Source organism: Molothrus aeneus, chromosome 4 (assembly GCF_037042795.1).
Source record: "Molothrus aeneus isolate 106 chromosome 4, BPBGC_Maene_1.0, whole genome shotgun sequence".
Taxonomy (NCBI): Eukaryota; Metazoa; Chordata; class Aves; order Passeriformes; family Icteridae; genus Molothrus; species Molothrus aeneus.
Window position 1 is genome coordinate 71,385,983 of NC_089649.1, and position 23,901 is coordinate 71,409,883.

A 23,901-nucleotide genomic window follows, 5' to 3' on the forward strand; every position below is an offset into this window, starting at 1 on the left:
GGAAGAAACTCCAGTAAAACCATCTCTGTAAAGGAACTGATAGCCCAGATGACTCCTACACCTGGACTCTGATGAATGCTTTGCATAACAGTGAAAAAGTTGGATTTTGGCTACCTGGATAACTTTGATGTTGTAATAAGGAAAAAAAAAATCTCTTTTTTCACATATGCCCTCATTGAAAGTTTGGGCTTTTGCTCTGTCTGAAACTCATTTTTAAAATCTCCAGCCTTCCATTTGAAACAGGACCCCAGCACACCAGAAATACATTTTCCTTAAAAATTCTGATCATCTCAGCTGGAAAAAAAAAAAAAAAAGGATACAACTAATAGCACCAGCACAAACAGCAGTGCTTCAGGGAAATAAGGAAGCCTTTTTTGTCCTGTTTTGAATGGAAGGGAAAACACAAAAAGCCCAGAAGGACACACAAGGAAAGTGAACTTCTTCAGATGCAGAAGAATCCACAGCACTTGCATTCCTCATCCCCAAACAATGCACCCCACGGCATTGAGTCCTGACTGTCATAGCAGAGCACAGCTCTCTTAAATCTTTCAATTAAGATGGCATTTGTAAAATTGCAGGCTTGGAAATTGCTGGATATTATTCCTAAGTTCAAGTCATTGCTCAGAGTCAAAAAGCAAGACTCCAAGATAGTCAAACAGGGGTCCAGGCTGTGCCTAGTGTGCATCGCCATTCCCAGTAACTGCTCACTGCAGATCAATTGGGATTTGCATGTAAAAATACCTTTTAACAAACTTAAAGGACTCTCTGACACTGTGACACCAAGAATAACCCAGAGCCTGTGCATTTAACCCCTAAAATAGCCCACATAGGCAGGCTCCAGCTGCTGGGACAAATCCAGGCTGCTCTGTGTCCCAGAGCTGTGTTTTCCCAGGCACATCCCACAAAATCCAAATTTCACAAACTGGGTGGGAAAGGACCTTAAAGATAACCCAGTTCCACCCCCCATCTGTGGGCAGGGACACCTTCCACCAGACCAGGTTGCTCCAAGCCCCATCCAACCTGGCCTTGAACACTTCCAGGGACTAAAGAAGGTTTTATCTAATTCAGAACTACTTATCTTACTAAAATGGAAAACATTTTCTAGCAAAATAAAATGGTCACTACAGCTAAGAAAGATTGTCACAGCTACCAGCCACAAAAAAACCTCTTTAGCTGTATTTGACTTGATTTCTGTCTTCTCCTAAAACCTCTGTTTCTCAGACCTGGCTTAGCACTATGTGGGATCTCAGTTTAAATCTGTATTCCCTTCCTCTTCCAGCTTTACTTTTCAAAAGATTTACTAAGCATCAGCACTGGATTTTATGGGAAATTAAGCCAACGGGATTTTGTGCAAAAGAAAAAAGTTAAAAATTGTGTATGAAATGAAACAAAATGACAGAAGTTTTTGTGAAGGGCTTGGCTATTTTCCTCCCTCATCATTTATCAGTACTGAGGATATTAAATCACTGTGCCTGAAGCAAAGATTCAAGGATGGGTTGGACAGGGCCTGGAGCAACCTGGCCTAGCGGAAGCTCTCCCTCCCCTTAAAGAAATAACATTTAAGATCCCTTCCAACCCAACCCGTTGTGGTCCCGTGAAATCCCACCAGCAGGACCAACCCCCCTTTGCCACCCCTGTTTCTTTGGGGCCACTCACCGGTGGCGCTGGGAGCGCCCTCGAGGTTGACGTTGACGAAGAAGCGGATGCTGTCCGCAGACACGATGGTGGAGTTGACGCCGTCGAAGAGCTCCTCGCTCGCCGCCTCCTCCTTCGCATCGTCCGTGTCGCACTTGAGGTACCCTGACAACGAGATGGGGGTGCCATAAGAGGGCAGGCTCTCAGGGCCCGTTGTTGTGGTTGTTGTTGTTGGCAGTGAGGAGGTGTCTGTGGTATCCGTGTCCGAGTCCAGGGCTGAGGAGCTCTCAGCCATCGCCGGGGCCTTGTGAGGCGCCGCTCTGAGGCCCTGCGAGGCCCACGGCGTTCAAGGAATGGCGCCCAGCATGTTCTGGGGTCGCCTCAGCGGCTTTTTCCTCATGTCAACGGTGTGGGCAGCAAGGCTCAGCCACAACATCTTGCTCCCCTTCAGGTAAAAGCCACCAGAGGATGAAAATGCTGCATAAAAACGCCACCAAAAGTAAGAGTTGTGCCCCAGCCCACCCCGAACCAAACACCTCGACCGAGCCAAGGCCGCGCCACTGCTTTGTGATGCGGCGATTTGAAACTACAGGTGGAAAAATTAAAAAAAAAATAAATACAAGAAGTTTCCAAGGTGATACCTGATATGGACAGAGAGACCCAGAGTTCCCCACGGGGCAGAGGAGGGCAGAGGAGCAGGTCACTGGGGGTGGCAGCACTGAGAATGCAAGACAAGTTTCTTAATTACACCACACAACTCCTTAGCCTTTTGCAAGGCTTTAATTAGAGTTTAACCCAGCCTCATCCAACAGCAAAGTGGTCCCTGCAACATCTCATTAGGAAGCAGCTGGAGGACTCTTGTAGCACACTCATGTATCATGTTTAATTAGGAGAATTAGGGACATTATAGAATGTCGATTTTTACATTACCAGGATTATTCAGCAGCTTCTCCTCATCTTCTTACAAGTCTTTTATGCCTAATTTGAAGCAGGAGGGAGATATTTCATTAGCTGGCTCTAGGCACTACAGTGAAATGAAAAGGGGGAGCTTCAAGGCAGAGGCTTGAATGGAAACTAAAATATTGATGGCTTTTTTTAAAGCCTCGTATAAGCAAATGTGGAGGCAGCAGCTGAAAGCAGCACATGCTGCCTCTGAGGGATCGAGCCAACAGTTCTCCACCACAAAACACAAACCCTGAGGAGTGAGGCCACAAACAGGAACTCAGTGACACAGGACAGGGGCTGCAGCATTTCCTGCCACGAGCTGATGGAGCTCAGCATCCCCCCAGAGGGCTCAGAGGGTGCAAAGGGGCTGCAGGGGCTTCAAGCCTCCAGATGACTTCTAAAATGCTTATCAAAGGTGTGGGAAACCCTGGTGGATAAAGCCCCTCAGATTAACCGCCCTCCTGATCTCTGCCTCTTTCACCTTAGAGCCTGACAGGAATTAATGTGAATAAGCCCTGTCACAAGTGTTCTGAAGGCTTCAAAAAGCATCCAGGGTGCTGCTGTCCCCATCCAGCAAAGCCCACTGAGGATATCATCCTCTGCTGCTGGCAGAGCTTAGGGTGTTTGCAGCCCTGCATGATGGAAACTTGTCCAGACAGAAAAAAGTGAAGTGAGGAAAGTACAGGAAACACCTGAATGCTGAGGGCACCATCAGCTATGGAATCTCTGCTGGCAGATGTGGCAGGGATGGACAACAGCCAGACAAGGTGCCTGCTGCCATCAGCAGTACTACAAAGTCCCACACAAGCATCTCAATCCCCAAACTAAGTCCCAAAGTTGGGGTTTGGTTCCTCCAAAATGCATGATGGACACCATAATCTCTCCTCAAAGCTGAGCACCGACAGTGCTGACATTCCCCTCAGTGTCAGCAGAGTTTGGGCAGCCCTGCAAAGGAAAAAATCAGCCTGGGGAAGGCTCTTTCCACCTCAACCACCTGCAGAGGAGAAAAAAATCAGCCTGGGGAAGGCTTTTCCCACCTCAAGCACATCCAGAATTGCAGCCTCAGTGAAGTTCTGAGCTTCATCTCCAGCCTTCCCACTCACTGGGTCAGATGGGAGACACATAAGGATGGCTTGAGCACCCAGCTCTGAGAACATGGCTGACCTTTTCCTCCCTGTCCTCAAGGAATGAGATGGGTAAACAGGGAAAAGCCAAGCAGGGAAAATGATTTATTCCCCTCCCCAGCCACTGAAAGTGGTTTGATAAGAGGGTGGCAGTGGTGGAAACCAGAGAGGGCTGGAGACAGGACAGAAGCAGCCCAGGAGCTGGAAGAAGGGCAAGGGTGGAGTAGGATCAGAGGGTTGGGCAGAGGTCAGCCAGGACTCTGGCAAGGGAAGCATCCTCTGTTCCTCCCTCTTTAGGGGAGGAAAGAGCAGAACAAAAGGCAGCCGAGCCTCGTGTCCCTTGGGCAAGGCAGGGACAAAACACTCGGCCTGCAAATAATCCCCAACCTGGGCTGGGCAGGAACTGCACTCCCAGACAGGTGTCTGCTCTGCCACTGAACCACCTCCAGGCTCAGACCACTCCTGTTTGGAATCCTTCTGCCTATTTCATCTGCCAGGAGCTGGAAACCATGAGCAATTCACGCCTGTCAAATGCAGGGTGACCTCGAGGTGACACAGGCTCTGTGGTGGCAGATGCACCTTCCCTCCGAGCTGCAGCCCTGCCTCCAGCCCTGGCAGCTGCTTCCCCCTCATTCCCTGACGCTCACTGAGTGCCACCCCCGCTGCTTGAAGGGCAGCAGATGCCACAAGCGACAGCAGAAGCTGTTCAGCTCCTCTGGAAGTCTGATGGGTGTTTTGCAGAAGTTCAGAGCAGGATCTGATGTTGCTGTTGCAGAATTTGTGCAGTTACCAACCAAGTTTCCACATGGAAGTCCCAGAAACGCTTCACAGGCTCTGTCAGGAGCAGTTGCTTCAGAGACAGAGGACAGAGTTAAACACCTTTTTATTGGCATCAGATTTCCTGGGGGAGAGTTCAAGATCTCCAAATTGGTGCTGTCTCCATCTTTGTCACTGCAAGTTGGCACCTTCAGATGAAGACAGCGTTTGCTCAAGTGCCAGGAGCTCTGTGAAAGGGCCAGTCAGAGCTCTGAGCACAGAAAGTGCCACTCCAGCCCAAAATATGGTCTGAGAGGGGAAAGATAGGGGGAAGGGAGAGAGAGAAGAGAAAAGAGAAAGAAGAGAGAGAGAGAAGAGAGAGAGGAGAGAGAGAAAGGAGAGAGAGAGAACGGGGAGAGAGAGAGAACGGGGAGAGAGAGAGAACGGGGAGAGAGAGAGAACGGGGAGAGAGAGAGAACGGGGAGAGAGAGAGAACGGGGAGAGAGAGAGAACGGGGAGAGAGAGAGAACGGGGAGAGAGAGAGAACGGGGAGAGAGAGAGAACGGGGAGAGAGAGAGAAAGGAGGGAGAGAGAAAGGAGGGAGAGAGAAAGGAGGGAGAGAGAAAGGAGGGAGAGAGAAAGGAGGGAGAGAGAAAGGAGGGAGAGAGAAAGGAGGGAGAGAGAAAGGAGGGAGAGAGAAAGGAGGGAGAGAGAAAGGAGAGAGAACACGGAGAGAGAACACGGAGAGAGAACACGGAGAGAGAACACGGAGAGAGAACACGGAGAGAGAACACGGAGAGAGAACACGGAGAGGGAAAAGAGAGACAGAAAAGAGAGACAGAAAAGAGAGACAGAAAAGAGAGACAGAAAAGAGAGACAGAAAAGAGAGACAGAAAAGAGAGACAGAAAAGAGAGACAGAAAAGAGAGACAGAAAAGAGAGACAGAAAAGAGAGACAGAAAAGAGAGACAGAAAAGAGAGACAGAAAAGAGAGACAGAAAAGAGAGAGGAAAGAGAGAGAGAGGAAGGAGAAAGAGAGGAAAGAGAAAGAGAGGAAAGAGAGGTTTGGCTGAGGAGGAGCTGCAATACAGTTAAAGCTGGCTCAGACCAGTGCAGCCCTCCTACACCATGAAGAACACACTGTGGTCAGGATAATCCCCTCAGTCCACCCTGCAGGACTCATCTCATGGCAAAGAAATGGAAAAACCTGGGAAGTGCACGAGAGCAAGGAGAGCAAGCAGCATCCTTCAGTGCTGCAGGAGCAAAACCCCCTCCTCACCCTCTGCAGCCAGGAGCAGCAGATGCTTTCACCTTAAAGCCTCCTTTACTTAAAGGGTCTCCCTCAGCCCATACTATGCAACATGAAAATAAACCAGAATAACTAGAAAATAAACTCAATTTTATGCAGGTGCTGGGAAGAAAAAATGAGTAATTAGCATTTCTCTGGTGATTCCCCTCCAAAGCATCAGCCCTTCCTCTGTAGTTCATCCCAGACCTGCTGTGTTCTGATATATCAAAATCCACCCAAGATCAGGCTGGATGGGGCTTGGAGCAACCTGGTCTGATGGAAGCTGTTCCTGCCCATGGCAAGAGGGTGATGGATGATCTTTAAGGTCCCTTCCAACCCAAACCATTCCAGGATTCCATTACTCCATCCCCTGCCTTTTCTCTTTCCTTACATTCTCAGCTCCATCTCCCAGCTCCTGCTGCTCTCAGCCCTCTCACAGCTCTGACAAGGTGCCTGCCCTGCAGCTATTTTGCTTTGGAGCTGAGTTTTAGCGCCCAGGGCTCTGCAGGGAGCAGCAGTGACTGCAGCTGCTGCCATCAGTGGTGGCACTGAGTGTCCCACTGCTGCTCTGGTGGCACCTGGCAGCTGCACCTGGGGCAATAAAATCAGCTGAGCAGGAAGCTCAGCCTCAGCCACGTCAGATCAATTCCCTGGAAAAGCTGAAGTGGGAGCAGCACTCGCAGCCCAAGGGCTGCAGGCTTCTCCAGGAAAGCCAAAAACCTTAATCAAACTCAATTTCCTGGGAGAAAAGCAGCTTTATTACTAAAAACATCCTCTCACACCCCAGGTGATGGGAATTATTCCAGCCACAACCCCTGCACAACCTCTCAGGTGACAAAGCCACTTGTGGAGCTTTAACCAACATCTGCAGGCACAAGCCACTAACTCAGAGCAGTTTTCTGGAAGCAACTGATTTTTACCCTCAATTTCCAAGGCAATCTCTTCTCCAAGCCTGGAAAACTGCTCTCATCTACAGCAATGCCTATTCCCTCTGTCAAATCCAAGCCCAGGCTTCCAAAATCATGGAATTGCATCTATCTCCTCCTCTTCACCCCTCCAAAAAACTCTCCCCAGAAAGCCAGGAACCTCAAACTACATTAAAGGAGGCTTTCTGAGCTATGATTGGCAATCCAACACTATCAGCTTGTCACCTTAAAAGCCATTTCAGATTCCTCAAGTGAGTTTTTAGGCACAGAAGGCAGCAAATTGTTTTGGCATTTTGCATCCATTGCATCCATTTTCTCAGAGGAATTACAGGTCAAGTACAGAAGGTCAAAGGAATCAATGATAATAATGTATATTCAATAGCTTTTAAAGGTAAAGGAGCATCAGCTGGACATGGGCATTACCCTAAAATCCAGCCTGGTTCTTTTGAGCACCCCAGTGCCTGGCTGTAACAGAGTATTAAGGATCTCAAGAGAGATTTAAGCCTAAAACCTCACTTGATAATGGTGGCATTAAGTTAAAAAAAAGTCATCTTCACCTAATTTTTTTCCTTGTGGATTTTTAACTTGCTCTAGCCAGGAACAGACACTGATTTTCAAGAAAGGCATGAAGCTGTAATTAACCTGAGCTCTCAGAGGGTTTGCTTTGCTCCCTGAAGGCTCCAATTCACTGCACCACTTGGAAAACACCCAAATCCCCAACTTTGGGTGCAAAAGGAAACTCAATTAATAATGGAGCATCCACCTCCAAGCTGACCTTTCCACTCTGCACAGAAAACACAGATTCCTGGTGCCTCCATAGGTTAGGTAACCTTCCAGTCAGTTAACTCAGGCAGGGCGAGAGCAACTGGAGGATTCAGGAGAGATCTGGAAGAACTTTGTGCAAGTGTTATCAGTTCTCCATCTCCAGAGAATTCCAGAAAAAAAAGGGTTTGAACAGCACCCTACTCCCACATGAACCAAAGCAAGTTTGTGGGCACATCTCATAGGCTGATTCCAGCATAATCACCCACTTCCTAAAATACTTCTCTTTTTTTTTCCAGATAAAATGAGAGCAATTACATTGCTGTAACCACATGTTTTAGGTAAATGCACACCGAAATTTCACACATCCCTGCTGAGGCTAAACTGCAAAGTTTGGGCTTTGTTTTGCATGATAAAAGTCATAAAAAACCTCTTCCTTCCTAACAAATTATTGCATTTCACAGACAAGAACAACTCCAAGGCTGCAGCCAGCCAGCAGCACCCAAAGCTGTCTCCCACCCTGCTAAAACTGTGAGGCACAATGATTAAATAAATCTGGATGCTTGCTAGGATTTTAAGCTTTTTCTCTGGCTGAGAGAGTCCCTGGCAAGGCTCACAGGAGATTTCTTTACCCCTGGCAGCCACAGGGACACTGTGCCAGCCCAGGAGCCCACTGAGGGGCTGGGGGTGTCCCCAGACCTCATGGTTGGACTGCTGAGGGTTTGCTGCAAAAAATTCATCAACCAGAGGAGGACCCAGAGCTTATCTTGAATACCTTGGTTAGAAAAACTCCTTTATTAAGATTCACAGAGAAGTTGTGGTTGCCTCATCCCTGGAAGTGTCTGGACAGAGCTTGGAGCACCCTGGTCAAGGGGAAGGTGTCCCTGCCCATGGCAGGGGTGGAAGAGATGGTTTTTAGGGTCTCAACTAAATCACTCTAGGTTTAAGCCAAATAATTGGGGTTGGCACAGGCAGATCTTCATGTAGATGGGATTTAGAGAAGTGTCCCCCAATGCCAGACCTTCCACAGGTACCTTAAGAGCCAGGGAAGTGTGGGGTGAAGCTTTTTGGCTCTCCAGCACTCTCTATAAAATACAGATTTTCTGCAGCAATGCCCACCTGCTAGGATGATGTCAATCCATTACCTGAGCTCAAGGGCACAGATTAAACCACAAGCTCCTCTTGGAAAAGCAAAAAAAAAAAAAAAAGAAATCCAAACCAGAGGTAGAAAGTGCAGAGCAGGTGAGTCACCAAGAGCAGAGCTCTCCCACATCCCTGCACCATTGGCTGACCATAACCTCAGCTGCATCTTCCCAACCCTACTCCAGCCTTTTGTCATGAAGGGCCAGATGAAAACATCAAACTTCCCCTGTCACTTCAGTGATAATTCATAACAGAGCTCCAAGAGCTGATCTGTTGCTGCTGCAAAAAAAAAAACAAACCTCCAAAACAAAACAAAAAAAAAAAAAAACCCAAAACAAACAACACCCGGGCACTTTTGAATTAATTCCAGTATTGTATTTTGCAGCCAGATTTCTAGGAAATGTTGTGAATAATCCAAGTAATTCAGTGGAGTGTTGTGGGGGTTTTTTGTTTTGTTTTTACAGAACACAGGAGCATGTGGAGTTTCAGTGCTGCAGCAGAACCCTCAGAAATCAGGGATGTTCCTGCTCCTTTTAGTATTTTATTAAAGGCCTCCTGATAATTCCAGAAATAAAAATGTGTGAGAGACCTGTGAGCCATCTCCTGGTGTTCTCCCACAGGTAGAAGCAGTTCATCTCCTGCTGGCAAACTGGGCATCTCATGGGAAAAAAACCATTGTGAAAGGACTTGTTTCACAAAAACATTTAAATTAATCTCCTTCTTAAGAAAACAATTCCAAGACAGATAAAGTCAAATATATTTTTAAAAAATAAAAAAAGAAGAAAAAAGAAAGAAAACTCCCCCAGAACACATACCAAGCTGAACTGCAAACTGAAAAACAAAAACAAGCAGATAAAATATATCCAAACATCCCAAGCCAGACTGGGGCCTTGGGGCCCTTCAACACAACTGTGATTTATTGTGCCAGCAAAACCAATTAATAAGTCAGAGGAGACCAAGCAGTGAGGGATTTGCTCTGGAAGACCAGAAAAAAAAATTAATTTATGCTGCAGGATCTGTTGAGCCAGCTTTAAAACAATGCAACAATTCAGATATCCCCATCACTGCACTGGGATTCCTTCCCTCAGATTTTGCAAGAGGAACCAGAAAACTTCTGGGTTTGTGTCTTATCAGGGAAAGTTCTTGGCTCAGTTAAAAACCTCATCACAATTTGGGCAGAATTTGATCGCTTGCAGGTAATTCCAGTGCTTTTAGAGCTCCACCTCCACGAGGAGGGTGCAGGATGCTCACAAGAGACAATGAGGGGCTTGATGAGTTAATTCTGAGCCCTGACTGCTGAGCTGCATTTTATCAGGACTCCAATTATCCCCAGGTTTGGATTGGGGCTCCACAATCATCTCATTACTCACTCACATTCACCAGAAAGAAAACTCATTTGTCAAAACAACCTTAGAGACGATTTAAGTGACTTTAACATGCAAGGAGGGGACACCAATTACCACCAGGCCCTGCCAGGTTTGTTTGTGCAAGAGGCTTCTTCCAGAGACTCAAAAAATTGAGTAAAAATATGGATTTTCATCAGCAAGATGGCAGAGGACAACTGTTAAAACTGGCAGTACACATGGGCTGAAAACAGACCATGGCCATCAGATGTTATCAAATCTGCTGCCACCACCCTCAATCAGAAATGTCCAACTGAGTAGGTACAAATTAATTTCATTTTTTTTCTCTTAATATTGCCTGTACAGAACAAACTCCTCACCTGATTTTTTTCCCAGCTGCATTGTAAGTATTTACCTCATGCAAGGCACTAAAAGCCACAAAAGTTGCTTTCAAGTTCTTCCAAAAATAAGGGAAAACTTGAACTCAAAGCTGATCTCCTTGATGAACTTTCCAGATTTTTAGCTAGTTAGGTTGGGAGATGGTTGGGACCATAACAACCTCTGAATTTCCCAAATAGTCACATATTAATTCACTAGAAAATCCTTCCAGGGCTTTCCCCAGCTCCTCAGTAATTACAAGAGCTACAAATTACTAAACACTTGAAGTTTTTATGGATGTAAACGTCCAGGAGGTTCTTCCAAAGCTCTGCTTTGGTGCTGCAGCCAAGATCATGCTTACTACAGTTCTTTCAACTGAAAATGAGTTTTCAACTTTTAAATTTTAACAGTGCTGAGAACACAAGAAGGGTAAAGAAAAGTTAGCTGGCAAAAGACAGACCCAGGCTCCAAAGAGAGCCTCAGATATGCTCAGAAACAAAAACATCCTAATTACTAAGAATACAGAAAACCATATGTATATGCAAGATCCCAGGAGGAGATAAGCAAAAAAGCTCCACTCTACACAGAGCAAGAATATCAAAAGATGCTGCCCTGCTGAGAAAAGGGAGGAAAATGTCCAAAAAACAGAATTAAAGAGGTTTCTTTTTTTCTTTGCCCTCTTCAGGGGGACTGGGGATTTTTATTGCTTCAGAGGTGGGGCAAGAGCATCTCCTGCCTGGCAGATCCCCACAAGCTCGGTGATTTCATAGCTCCATTTCAAAACAAGCTGTTTTGAAACCCTGTGAAAAGGTAACATCTTTATCTGTGGTTTCCTCCAGCCCTGATGACGTTTTGGGGTGAAGGCTTTGAGAATCTGAGGGCACAGAACCCCTGCAGAGAGATCACCAGAGCAGCACAGCGGGGCGGGAGCGCTCACACCAGCACGCTCTGGGATGTGCTGCCCATACACCCCAAGGCCTCGGCTCAGTCAAGCAGCAGAAGGTGACTCATCACTCCACAGCAGCTGAACTCTTCCAAAAGGTCACTTTGTAATGAGGAGTAAGAGTGGCAGCAGCTCTGAGGGTGAAATAACCAAGAAATCCAGTGTATTTCCAATCACAACACGACGAGGGCCGAGGAGGAACTTGCGAGCAACGTTCCCTCCTTCCCCAAACCACACAAGCACAACAGGAAAGCACCACAGAGCTTCTCAAAGCCCTCAGAGGCAGCTCCAAGATAATGCCTCCTTAAGACAAAGGAGGAAGATGAGTAATAACTCAAATACAGGGCAGAAATGCCCATTGCCATGGCACCAAGTCGACAAAAGAAGAAGCCTCTCTCAGAAGATGCCACAAGAACAAAAAAATATTCAGAGATCTGCTTTGGGGTGTTTTTTTTTGTTATTTGTGGGGATAGTTTGAGGAAGGCAAGACTGAGTCCTGGAAGGGGACAGGTAGAGGCACCTAAGATGTCAGGACAGACAGCTGGGCTGTGACAGAAGGGTTTGGGAAGAAGTAGGGGCTTGTCCTGCCTCCAAAACCAGCAGTGTTTCCCCCCACCCTTACACTGCTCTCAGGCAGATTCTGGGGGCTCAGTCACCTCCCCAGGTCCCAGCCTGGGTCACCCTCTCACATTCCCAGTCCTCAGGAAAGCACCAACCACATCCCAAGAGCCCACAAGCGAGGTGGGGAGGAGGGAAGGAGCAGGGCTACCCCAACCTCACACCCCACATGCCCTCAGAACACCTCCCTGAGGTCAGGCATTATTTTCTGCCCTTCTGCAACTCAACCCAGCCTCCAGAGAACACCTCTGGCTAGAGATGAGAGGACTGGCCTCCAGTTTTGTCCTTTGACTCCCCAAAATTTGTTCTTTGTACGAGAAAGGGAGGGCCAGTGCCAAAGGAAGTACTGTCACCAGTGGCGCTGGATCAGCTGACATCTGGCAGACATTCAACTTCCCCTTCCAGATGTCAACCTAAGGCTTGGCCCCTCCTGGAACAAGAAAGATGAGCCTTGTGACAGCTACAAGCATCTAAGGGCCTAAATAACCAGAGAATTTTAGTCTTTTTTCTCAGCATCTGGAAGTCCTGAATATTTCCAGCACTTCCAAGGGCAGGAAGCCCCAAGCCCTCAGGGACTACTTCCTGAAGAGGCTGGAACTCTCCAGAAGACCTCTCCCTAATACCCTAAATACATACTGGTTTGGGGGAAAACACAGGACAGAGGGTTGGAACAAGATTATCTTTAAGGTCTTTTCCAACCAAAATTATTCCATGATTCTATTTCTCCAAAATCAGCAGAGAAGATGGAACTTCAATACCTCCAAGATCTCAGTCATCTTTGAGGCAGATGATCCAAGTGGAGGCAGATGATCCAAGCTTTCAAATGCCACCATTTCATCTTGCTTCAAAGAAAAAAAAAATCTTTGCAGTAAAAGATGTGTCTGCCAGAGCCATCCAAGTTTTGCTTGATGCTCTTTGGCAGGATGTCTCCAAAGGGATCCAACACCCACGCATGATCCCCACTCCAGAAAAAGACAAGCAGATACACCTGCCAGGCTGTATGACAGGAAAACATCACAAAAGAACTTGAAAAACAAGGAGCCACCCAGAACAGTCACTGATGACAATGTGGAGTTGATTATTTACTGCCTATCTCAAACATCTACAGGATTTAAAAACACGGAGCCTGCTCCCAGTACTGGATTACACAACCACCACACCAGACTGTTTTCACATCACACTTCAGCTAAATGGATTCTCTATCACCCATGTCAGGTTTGCAGCTACCCCTGCAGTGCAGCTCTCCCTCCAATAAGGTGTACGTGCAAAAAAGTCAAATAATACTTGCCACTCTCTTCAAAGAAGTATCCATTCCTTGACATCGCTGCTGGTGGAGACTCTGGAGAAGACAGAAAAAAAATGAAACATGAGAATCATCAAGATGCTGAATGTCTTCACTTTGCAGCACAAAGCCAATCCCAAAATACTGCAGGCATCAGTTTTTCCTGAGCGTGGTAAATATAACTTTTTGCTTATTGATATTATAGCATTTACCAGAAATTTCCTTTACAGCCACAGGCAGTACTTGGAAAAAAGTGTCAGACATCCTGGGCTGGGACCACAAAAGAGCATGGCTAAAGATCAGGATGACTCCGATCATCTCAGGTATTTATCAAATCAGAACAAGTATGTCAGCAAAAATAAAACTACACATCTGAAAGGATTTTATAAAAATACAAACCACAACTAAGCCAAGGTTGTACCTTATGCTCTGATAAAAAGAACCAGTTTAATTTAGAAAAAACAACTCAATTTTGATGAAAATGGGAATTCACTTTCCATCCTGCTGCTCCTAATCATTAGGATATCCCCCAAATAGTGCTTGGCACTTGAAGATAAACCCCAGAACCCTCCAGCCTTCCTTGGCCCACTTCCTGAGCTGAGGTCCTGCAGGCAACACCATCTGCACCAACAGGCTCTGGTGAGGAAGCCACAAATGGGAAATGATGCTGAGCAAGAGCAAATCCACCAACACAGCAGCAGCAGGGATGGATCCCCAGCATTTATTAGGGACAGGGGTTTTGCTACTGAGTCAGTTCTGCAATTCACTGCTGGCAAAGCAGCTACTGAACATCTCTTGGTGTGATAACAGGGCACAGGAGCACCTGCTCTCAGGTGTGACCAAAGCCTGGTGCCCAAACCCAGCCTGGTTGCTCTGAAGGCTGACAGAAGGTGACAGCTCAGCCTGCATGGGCACAGGCAGCAGCTCCCCTGGACAGGTGCACAGCCCATTTTACATCAATAACAGAGCTCTTGATTTCAAGCCCTGAGCAAGAATCACCCAAGCAGCCCCTTGGAAACATGGGACTTGATGCTGCCTCTTCACACACTTCTTCCCAGCCAAAATGCAATCAGAAAGAGGAATAGGTTTGCTGTGTCTCTCCCCAGCTCATTAGGCTAATCAAACATTACCTACGCAAGCCTGGGATGAATTTGGGCCAACAAGGAAAGAGGTTTCGCCTGCCTTATTGTTCTACAGATTAGGCTTCCTGCTTTTCCTTTGAGGTATGACACTGTTTCCCAAAGACCCTTTCTCTGCCCCATCACTTCTGGCTCCCAGGTTGCAGGCTCTTTATTCCCTTGTACAGTGTGCCACGTTTTCAGGGCTCACAATTCCTTCTGGTCCCCCGGGAGCCCTTGCGCACATGACGGATGTAAAGTCACTTGTCACTGACGGCAGCACCTCCCAGCCCTGTCACTTGTCACCACTCAGACCTTCCAGTGCCCACAGGTTCCTGAAGGGATACCCTGATGGCCATGGAAAAAAATAAAAAAATAAAAGAGCCAGCACATAAACCAGAGGGCAATTCCAGTGTCTGGTCCAAGGGAGAAACACAATGTTCCAAAGTTCATCCCAGAACAATGGGCTGGAGGAACAAACGGCACCGAACTGTGGCCAAGGGGCACCCATTACACGAGTCAATTGTTTCCCTCCACCTGGAAGGGAAGGAGAAGATCCATCCAGACTGATTAGCATGTTAATGATCAAAGGAAAGTTTTTAAAGAGGCTCTTATTGTGCAATGATTGCATTTACGTATTTCAGGGAAACAAACAAAATACGCCTCGGCGGCCGGGCGGATTACCCAAGGAACCCACATTCCCAGCAGGATGGTTTATCCATTTCTCACTCCTCTTATGGCTTCTGAGGGAGCCTGAAGCAACAGGTTCGTCCTTCACTGGGCAAAATGAGACCCTCTGCTCTTCCTTCAACTGAACACAGCTATTTCTGCGGGTCGATGCTGTCTAATAATCAGGAATTGGTTGGTTTCTTCCTCAGAAATTCCTTCCAGCTGCAGCATCCCAAAGGTTGGCATCACACCTTTATGGGAGACTGGTTTGGTCCCTGCTTGGACCAGGCATGAAAAGGGCAAGGCTGGGGTGTTACAGCAGGCAGTGCCATTTCATTAGGTGCCACTGGTTCCTCTGAGTCACTAATGAACCACAGTCCCCCCGGCAACATGCTCGGGTAATTATGGTGGAGGTGCTGTTTTTTTCAGATGAGTCATAAAACAGAGGTCTTAACCTTGTAATTAAAGATGCAATGGCACGTTTGGGGAAAAAAAAAAATTAAAAAAGCCAGGCGTTCATCTTACTATGTCCTGGCAAAAACCCAGCCCTGGTAATTTGTCTTCTCCCAACATAATGCTGTCCCACAGCACCAACCCAATTCAGACTTCCAAACAGCCTTGTTGGCGCCTTTGGAAAAGCTCTTCCATCCCCCACGGAAGGGGCACATTAACATCAGGAACCTGTGCCTGGCGTGCCCAGGAGGTAAAAGGTGATGGGTGTTTATACAAGCCCAGACACAGGCAGGGAGCCATGGGAGCAGCTGAAAGGTCAGGGATTAGCACAAGTGGAGGTGGGAAGGGTAAATTGGGGGCTACAGCATCTGCACCTCTGATGCACTACAGAATTCAACATTCACCTGACATTTTCATACAAAAATTTGGGTTGGGAGGGATTTCTAAAGGTCTACTCCACCTTCCCTGCCATGGGAAGGGATATCTGTAACCAGACCAGGCTGCTCAGCCATCCAGCCTGATCTTGAACATTTCCTGGGATGGGGTATCCACAAAATCTCTGGGCAACCTGCAAAAAATTTATTCCTTATGTCTAAACTAAACCTCTTTTCGTTTAAAGCCATCACCCCTTGTCTTGTCCCAAGAAGCTTTGCTAAAAAGTCTATCCCCACCTTTCCTAAAGGCCCCCTTTAAGCAGTAAAATGTCACAGTAAGTTTTTACCCTAGAACCTTCTGTCCCAGCTTTGGATAAATTAGGAGAAAATGTCTTAAAACGTGTCCTCTAATACAGGACACCTCTTTTCCAGTTTGAACAACCCCAAGTTTTGAACAGAGCAGAACAAATCAGACAGATCTCAGGGACAGCCCAATTAATCTCTTTCCTCCTTATGCCCCAGTCCCTTTCTCCCCATATTCCCCAACCAGCATTCCTTATGCTGAGGGATGCTACCTAAGGACAAGGCCAGCTGGCTCCTGCTGAAGTGCAGGCTGAGGAGCAGCCAGAAAGACAAACACATCAGCAGCTCCACCTGCTCCCCTCTCCTGGCACTTACAGGATTTCACATCCAAGGTCTCGGCTCCTCGGCCGGGTTTTGCTGCGCTGGGTTTGGGTTGCGCAGAGCTGACAGCAAAGCTGAGCCTGCTCTGCTCCAGCAGCCACTGCCTGGCACACACACACCAACCTTGTATTTCCTCTCCCCACCTCACCTCCACTCCTGAAATTAAAATGAGTTCAAGCAAGGGCCAGTTATGAAACACCGCAGTGATCGATGCAATTGCTGGGCTTAGGGAAGCCTGGGCAGGAGTACAAGTCTCCAAATTCATCAGGTATCAACATGATAATGCTCCGGTGTTTGCCTGAAGTTGCAGAAGTGTTTCCATGAAGGATAAATTTTCCTCCAGCCTACAAAGTGCAGGGGCTCAGGGGTTCCCCCTCCACACACTCTCAGATCCACCAATCCCACACTGTCAGTTCTTTCACTCAGGTTTTTTTTCAAAGGCTCCAACAATTAAAGAAAAAAAAAATCCAAGCAAAGAAATTTCAGCAAGACAAATGCTTCCAGAGACAAAGCTGGAAAGCACTACCCCAAGGAGCAAAGATGGAGCACAACAACTCATTCCTGTGCCTCTGAGAGGTCCGAGAGAGGTCTTGCCTCTCTTCAGACTCCTCACCCATCACCTCCAAGGACAAGCAGACTCTCCAACTGTTCTCTCTATCCAAAGGCAGAACAAGGTGCCACCTTCCAGCGTCTACCCAAAAGCACATGGTGCAGCTCTCTTTTGACAATTTAAGCCGTGCTCTTCTTTTCTAAACATTAATTTACTCCAGAAAACAACTTCCCACTGTCACCTCAACCTTATTCCCTGCAGGGATGCCTGTGAGATGAGACTAAATTGGAGAGGCACACGGTGTTACCACTTCTTTCCTTCCTCAAAATGAAAATTTCTGAGCTTCCCGAGCGCTGAATTCAGAGGTGAAGAGCTGAAGTGCTGCAAAAGAGAAAACAAAGCTGCTTTTTCTAGACTCAAGGATGCAGCTGGAGATTTCATGGCTAAGCCATTACCCTTTGAGCTGAGGCAACAGCAGCGACCCCAAGAGCCACCAAGGCAGAGGAATATCAGGGAATCACAGAGGGATTTGAGCTGGGAGTTAAAAGACCATCCCACACTCTGCCATGGGCAGGGACACCTTCCACCAGACCTGGATATGACATTTATTTTTTAACTGGCAGCAGAGTCAGGGTTGCTGTTGTTGTTTAAGGTGCTGGGATGGAACAGCTGATCTGCCATGGGAAGCACCAGACAAGAAGTGGGTGTATTTCCTGATTTCTTACATTCTTATCATTTTTACATTTAACAACAAACCCCTGCCATGCCATCCTCCATTATTAAATTCCTGTGCACACTGCATCTCCAACTAATAACCCATTTTGACCCTCTTGTTTTAAAGTTAGCAATAAGTTCCCTTGAGCCTTGCAATACTGGAGGATTATGAATAAAAACACATTCTCGGGATACTTGGGTAACTCAATTACAATGTTCTGGTGCTGGCATCTTCCAAATAAACAGCCCTCTGCAGCACAAGCCTTATACTGAAGTGAAACACAGCTCTGCAAAAGCTTTCTACAAGTACTGCCATAGCCTTTGGCATTTATGGATGGCATTTTTTGGCTTAAATCTCTAAAAATTCTAGTGCCTTGATAGTTAATTGGAGTTTACTTTGAGACAACACCAGTTTGAAAGAGGTACTGGGGAAGACCTTTTTTATTTACAGGTCCTTTAATATTGGCAGTTCTTGGGTAGTCTGTAAACACGGGCAACTTGTACATCTGGAAAATTTAGTTAGCCCAAAGTTCTGATCAAAAAACACCATGTAGCTTCATTATCCTTTACTCAGGGTGTGCTCCAATACCCTAATTTCACAGAATGGTTTGTGCCAGAAGGGTCCTTAAAGACCATCCAGTTCCAACCCCACATTCCAACACTTTCCACCAGACCAGGTTCCTCCAACCCCATCCAACCTGGCCTTGGACACTTCCAGGGATGGGGCAGCCACAGCTTCTTCAACACCCTCAATTTCCATCATTTCTCCTGGATCTCTGAGGACATTTCTCAGATTCATCAGCACATGCAATGTCCTGCCTCAAAGCTGATAAAGCAAAACACATCAGCCTGCGAGTGAGAAGTCACCACAAAAGTCACTTGTTTGTGCTGCAAAAGCCTTGAGACTTTGCCCATTTCCTCCGAGGAAGAATTAGCAATTATTGCATCACACTGAACTGCCCAGTCAGATAACTGGGCAGAAATGGGATGGGTAACTGGAAAGAAATCCACTTCCCAGAAGACATGCAGGACTTGAGCTGTGCAGCAAGGTTTTGGCCACTTCCAGCTGACTCCAGGAGTTCACTGAATGCAAAATGAGGAATGTTACAGTTAAGTTGCACCCCCTCAAACTGATCCAGGGATAATTCCAGCTTGGACAAATTCATGGTCTCATCCAAGGCTTCAAGCTGGTGGAAGATGATGCAGCTTCCCCCATCCAAAGCTCCCCAGTCCTGCTGTTCAATATTAAACTCTTAATAAACTCTTATTCTTTGCTCTCTCCACCCCAACGTCCCAGGACAAGGGATTCCTATACAAGGGATTGGGATCTGCATTCAGGTTTCTGCAATTTGGAGCAAGGGGAGAGTCACAATTTATGTGCTTTAAATACCCAATAACCATTTGATTATTGGGTATTTAAAGCACGTAAATTGTGACTCTGCTTCCCTTCTCCACCCAAAGTCAGCAGAAAGCCAGACTTTGGAGAAAAATCACATACAGAGGAAATAATACCTCAGGGAAAACCTGTAGGAGAGAAGGAATTTTTTAATTATGTGGAGCATTGACTGAAATGGAGTTTAAAAATCTCAGTGTGCAGCAAGAGCTCAACGGGAGGAGGATGAGGAAGCCTCCAACTCCTTTGATAACACAACTGCATCACAGCAGAACAGGACAGGAGCTTGTCAGGCAGCAAATCTGATCACAGCCAAGATGATCAGCTCCAAATACATCAATATTATAGTTTTTCTCCAACACAGCCTCTCTTGTGCTCTTAAAACAAGAGATTCTGGGAATTTTCAAGAAGAACCAAGCAGCACAGGCTCTTGGTGGAGACATTCCCTGCAAATCATTTAAAACCACCCAAGTCAGCAAGAATTAATGGACAGCAGCAAGCAAAAAGCTATTCTGGCTGGAGTTGCCACTTCTCATTTCTATCTACACCTTCAGCAGCTGATTCCTTCCCACAGCTCCACCTAATTCAGCTGGAAAAGGCTGGTGAGAGCACAGCTCCTGCTGGCATAGAAATTGGAATATGCCCCTGTGCTGCTGGTCTGGGCAATCACAACTGACAGACAGGAGGACAAGGGCTGGAGATTTGACTTGTTTTTCTCCATGCCTAGAGAAGTGTGACAAAAAAAAAAATAAAAGAAAAAAAGAAGAATCACAGCAGTCAGGGTTTCCAAACTGATCACTGTCATTCAAGTGGAAGATCAGTGAGGGATGCTTGGAAAGGAAAGTGCAAAGGTAAATGGTGTCTGATGCTGCCTGTGGCAAGCCCAAACACAGACCCTTCCCTAAAAAGCATGGATAAAGGCAAAGAAAAGCATCAAAGACAAAATTCCAGAGGGGAAAAAAGACCTTTTTTAAGTCATCAAATGGGGAATATCTGCACTGGGAGTCCCAGGGAGTTTTTTCTTGAAGGGCCGAGTCAAGATCAACTAACAGAGTCTTTTTAGGCACAGCTTTGCAGCCTGGCTGTCCTCTGGCAGTGCAGCCACACATCCATCCCCAGCAGAGCCTGAGGGGGATAATCCTCCCTCCCCAAGGCACAGCAGAGCCCTGTCCCTGCCCAGCTCAGTGCCAGGGCTGCAGGGAAGGGCTCTGCAAGGACACAGCCAGATTCCACAGGCAGCAGCTGGGATCCTGCTCCCCCTGGTTCCACCCATCGCAGACAGCAAAATACCCTCCCAACACAGCTCCCAAAACCACCAGGAGAAGAGCAAAGAGTGGGCAATGCCCCACAGGGCAGCTGGTACCCACAGGCAGGGCAGCTCCCCTCTGCCTGCTTCTGCTGCCCCTCACCTTCCTCAGCTCATCCTCCTCCTCCTCCTCATGAGGCTGGGAGGAAAACCACAGCCCCTGAAGGGAAAAAAAAAGCCCAGCAGACCTGGAGATCTAACAGAGGCAGCAGAAGGGTGCCTGGCATCACTGAGCAACAAAACAGGAATATTCAAGGCAGATTTTTACCTAAATGGGCTGATTAAAACATTATCTGCATGCAAATATCTACAAGAAATCAACTCAGGAGGTCCTGAAAACAGTGTAGGAGATAACAATGCCCCAGAAAGATCTAAATACACTCTGAAGCTCTTCACCCCAGTAAACTTTTGGAAGATGAAGTGTTGCTCAGAGAGACACTGAGGAGGAAGGTGCTTTTAAAGAGCCCCAATCTGATGACAAATTAGTGCTCCAGCCCAGAGACTCAGACCTGCAGGGACACAGGCTTTGCCCTCCTGATGTATAAACACATCCTCTAGAAAACCTTACAGGAGAGAATGTTTCTGTTAAATAATTCTTCAGAACTCCCTTTATGTGTAACATAAAGGAACCTGAATGCTCCTCTTGCCACAGGGGTGCATCAATGTGTTGCTTATTCCCCTATCCCCTTACCAGAAGTATCCCCAAAGGATTTTCACCATTTCTTTGCTTCCCAGAAGGGTTTCATTCCCCCAGATCCTTGTTTTTAGGACTCAAAACTCTGGATTATCTAAACTTAACATCACACCCCTTGGAAATGTCCCATTTCTGTGATTTTTGGCGAACACAAAGCAGTCCACTGACATTTCCAGGGCTATCCTGAGTCACTTGGATATAAAGTTTTGCTTCATGGATTTATCTAAACAGTGTCCTCCAGCAGAGTGGGATGACATCCCAGGCAGAAAACAACTCCATGGCTTTGAGGCTCAGCAGGCACTCAAGGCTCAAACCATGGATTATTTGCAAGGAGCTGGGTATTCCACTGAGGATGGAAATGGTGTGGGGAGGTTTTAAGTTATGCCACGGGGCACTGTGGTAAATGAAACCCCAGAACTCATTTTCACAGTGGCTGGCTGGGAAAAATAAAGCATCATATTGAAGGGATAAAGCAGGAAGCATCCTCCTGCCTGCTCCCTGCCAGGCAAACACCCACCCACACACAGGCTCAGGGATCAGACGTGGCTGTTTTCAAACCAAAGCCTTTTCCTCGCTGCATTGAACAATTCCCCTCCTCAGCTTCCTCCAGCTCGCCCACTGCAATAAAACCAGCTAATAAAGAGTCACTGGGTGCAGCAGTGACAGCTCCCACAGACCTCCCCACCCTCCAACCCCAAAAAAAAGAAAAAAGCTGTTTGGATTTAGCAGGAGCACCACGTTCTCCAGGTTGACTCATCACAATTTAGCCCACCCAAACAATTAATATCCGAGGCTGCCTCCCAGAGGTGAGCTGCAAGAGGAAGGCACCCTGCACATCCAGAGTCATGCAGGAGATCCACTCCTCATCCACGGGATTTCTTGGCCAGCATTTCACAGGTGAGCAGGACGATTTCAGCAGCAAGGCATCAACAACATTTGGGATTTGGCTGTTGGACTATTCTAGCTATTCTCCTCCTTTTTGCTTTTTTGGGGTTTTTTTTTAATTTTATTTTTTGACAGTTTTTTGGAGGTTTTGTTTTCCTAGGGGGAGGTTTTGTTTTGTTGGACCCTCTAAAAAGTGATTTAACTCTTGCAAGGATTTCTTGCTTAAGCACTACATGGAGAGGAGAGACAGCAAACACCTCCAGAGATGCCACAAGCTGGCAAAGGCCCAAGATCAGGCCAGTTGAGGCTCTTCAGCAGACTTTTCCTGAAACATTTAAATAATTTAGAAAGCATTAACTCTTACTGACAGCTTCTCAGGCAGCTCTTTCCCTTGCAGGGCCCTATCAGAAGCCTCATCACTCTTAATCCAAAAGAAAAAGAGATACTGCAACAGCCCCAAACCCTGGTTAGGGTTGAAAATGGATTTTAAAAGATGCCTGAGATCTTTTTCTCTGCTGAAATGCCTTCTTTGTACAGACAGGTCTTCCAGAGGCCACCACCTGCCACTTATCTGCAGTGGCACTGTGTAAACCATGCAAAAATGGTTAAGAGACAGTCTGACAACATTTTACTGACTTGGGGCTATTCAGAGGGTGGGAGCTGCTCCCTGCAGGGGTTTAAATGTGTAAATACTGCAAAAATTAAGCAGCAGGGAGGAGTAAACTGGTGGGAATAAGCCTTTCTTGGGGGTTGAGTGGAAGAGATGCTGCAGCACCACCAGTCTCACTCTGGAACATCCCTCCCTCCTCCAGGGTACCAGGGTCATGTTTTGGAACAAAGTGAATTTCTAGAAAGTTTTTTTCCCCCTGCTATCTTATCACCAGCAGGAATGAAAACAGCTGCTGAAAAGGCAGCAGTGGCTGAGCCAAGCTTTAACAGCAAAGTTGTTCCTGCATCCCTTCCCACCAGCACCCCCCAAAAAGGCACTGGATGGAACAGATCTAACCCACAGAAAACCAGAAGTTAGGCCAAACCTAAGGTCTGTACTGGAAACAGAGCACTGAACCCAGCCACCTGATCACCAAACACATTTTCAGTTGTGCTTCTCATCAAGACTCAGAAAGAAAAATTTCCCTCTGCCACAAAAAGCAAGAAGAGCCCAAAGGATCCCCAAACGGCCACAGAGCTGCACTCTGCAGCCTCAGAAACAGGGTCTGCAATTCCCACCAGCTTCAGCAGGACAACACAAATCACTCCATGCAGTTTCCCATGTTTGGGAGCCATAAAACAACATCAGTGACAACAACAACAACACAGGTGGGGGGAGAGGCAGCAGCAGCAGATCCCATTTTCCAGTCCATCATCAATCCAAAATTAAAATGCCCCAGTCCAGTGATGAAATAACTGCAGACTGACAAGCTGAGAGATAATGTTATTCAGTAGGATGTTGTTTATGGTTCCTCTGCAAGGCTTCCACGGCTACAGCACCAGGGATGATGTTTGGGAGCATTTCAGACACACCACATCCATGATTTTGTCTCCACTCAGCACTGCACTTCCCCCAAGTGAAACAGCTCTATGTAAAGCTCACTGACAGGCTGGGAGGATGTTTTGCCATTAATTAAGAGAAAAACCAGAACAGAGAAGCTCTTCAGTGCTCATCTCCCCATGCATACCTTGAAACTAAATTCAAACCCCGACAGCCAGCGCTCTGGTTAATTTAAATGGAATTCAAAAGGCATTCTCCCATCCTTAAACACAGAGACACCCAGCACAGGCAATAGATACCATCACTAAGCACAGCAAAGCCCATAGGAAATACATCAAGCACTGCCTTACTTTAGTGAATTAAATAATTCAAGAGCTGGCAGAGCTGCTTTTTCAGATTTCCTGACCAAATGCATCACCCAGCAACAGCA

The 23,901-nt window shown here is 46.8% G+C and overlaps 1 protein-coding gene across 4 annotated transcripts in view; it reads right to left on the minus strand.

Annotated features, from left to right (window-relative positions):
• The window catches only part of SLC4A11 (solute carrier family 4 member 11), a 94,044-nt gene that overhangs the window by 67,379 nt on the left and 2,764 nt on the right, over positions 1 to 23,901 (minus strand). For all 4 annotated transcript variants that reach the window (XM_066548797.1, XM_066548798.1, XM_066548800.1 and 1 more), the window contains exons 2-3: positions 13,149 to 13,199; positions 1,657 to 1,800 (exon numbers count right to left, since the gene is read on the minus strand). In XM_066548797.1, coding sequence (XP_066404894.1) covers positions 1,657 to 1,800; positions 13,149 to 13,199 — 195 coding nt within the window. The remainder of the gene's footprint in view (positions 1 to 1,656; positions 1,801 to 13,148; positions 13,200 to 23,901) is intronic.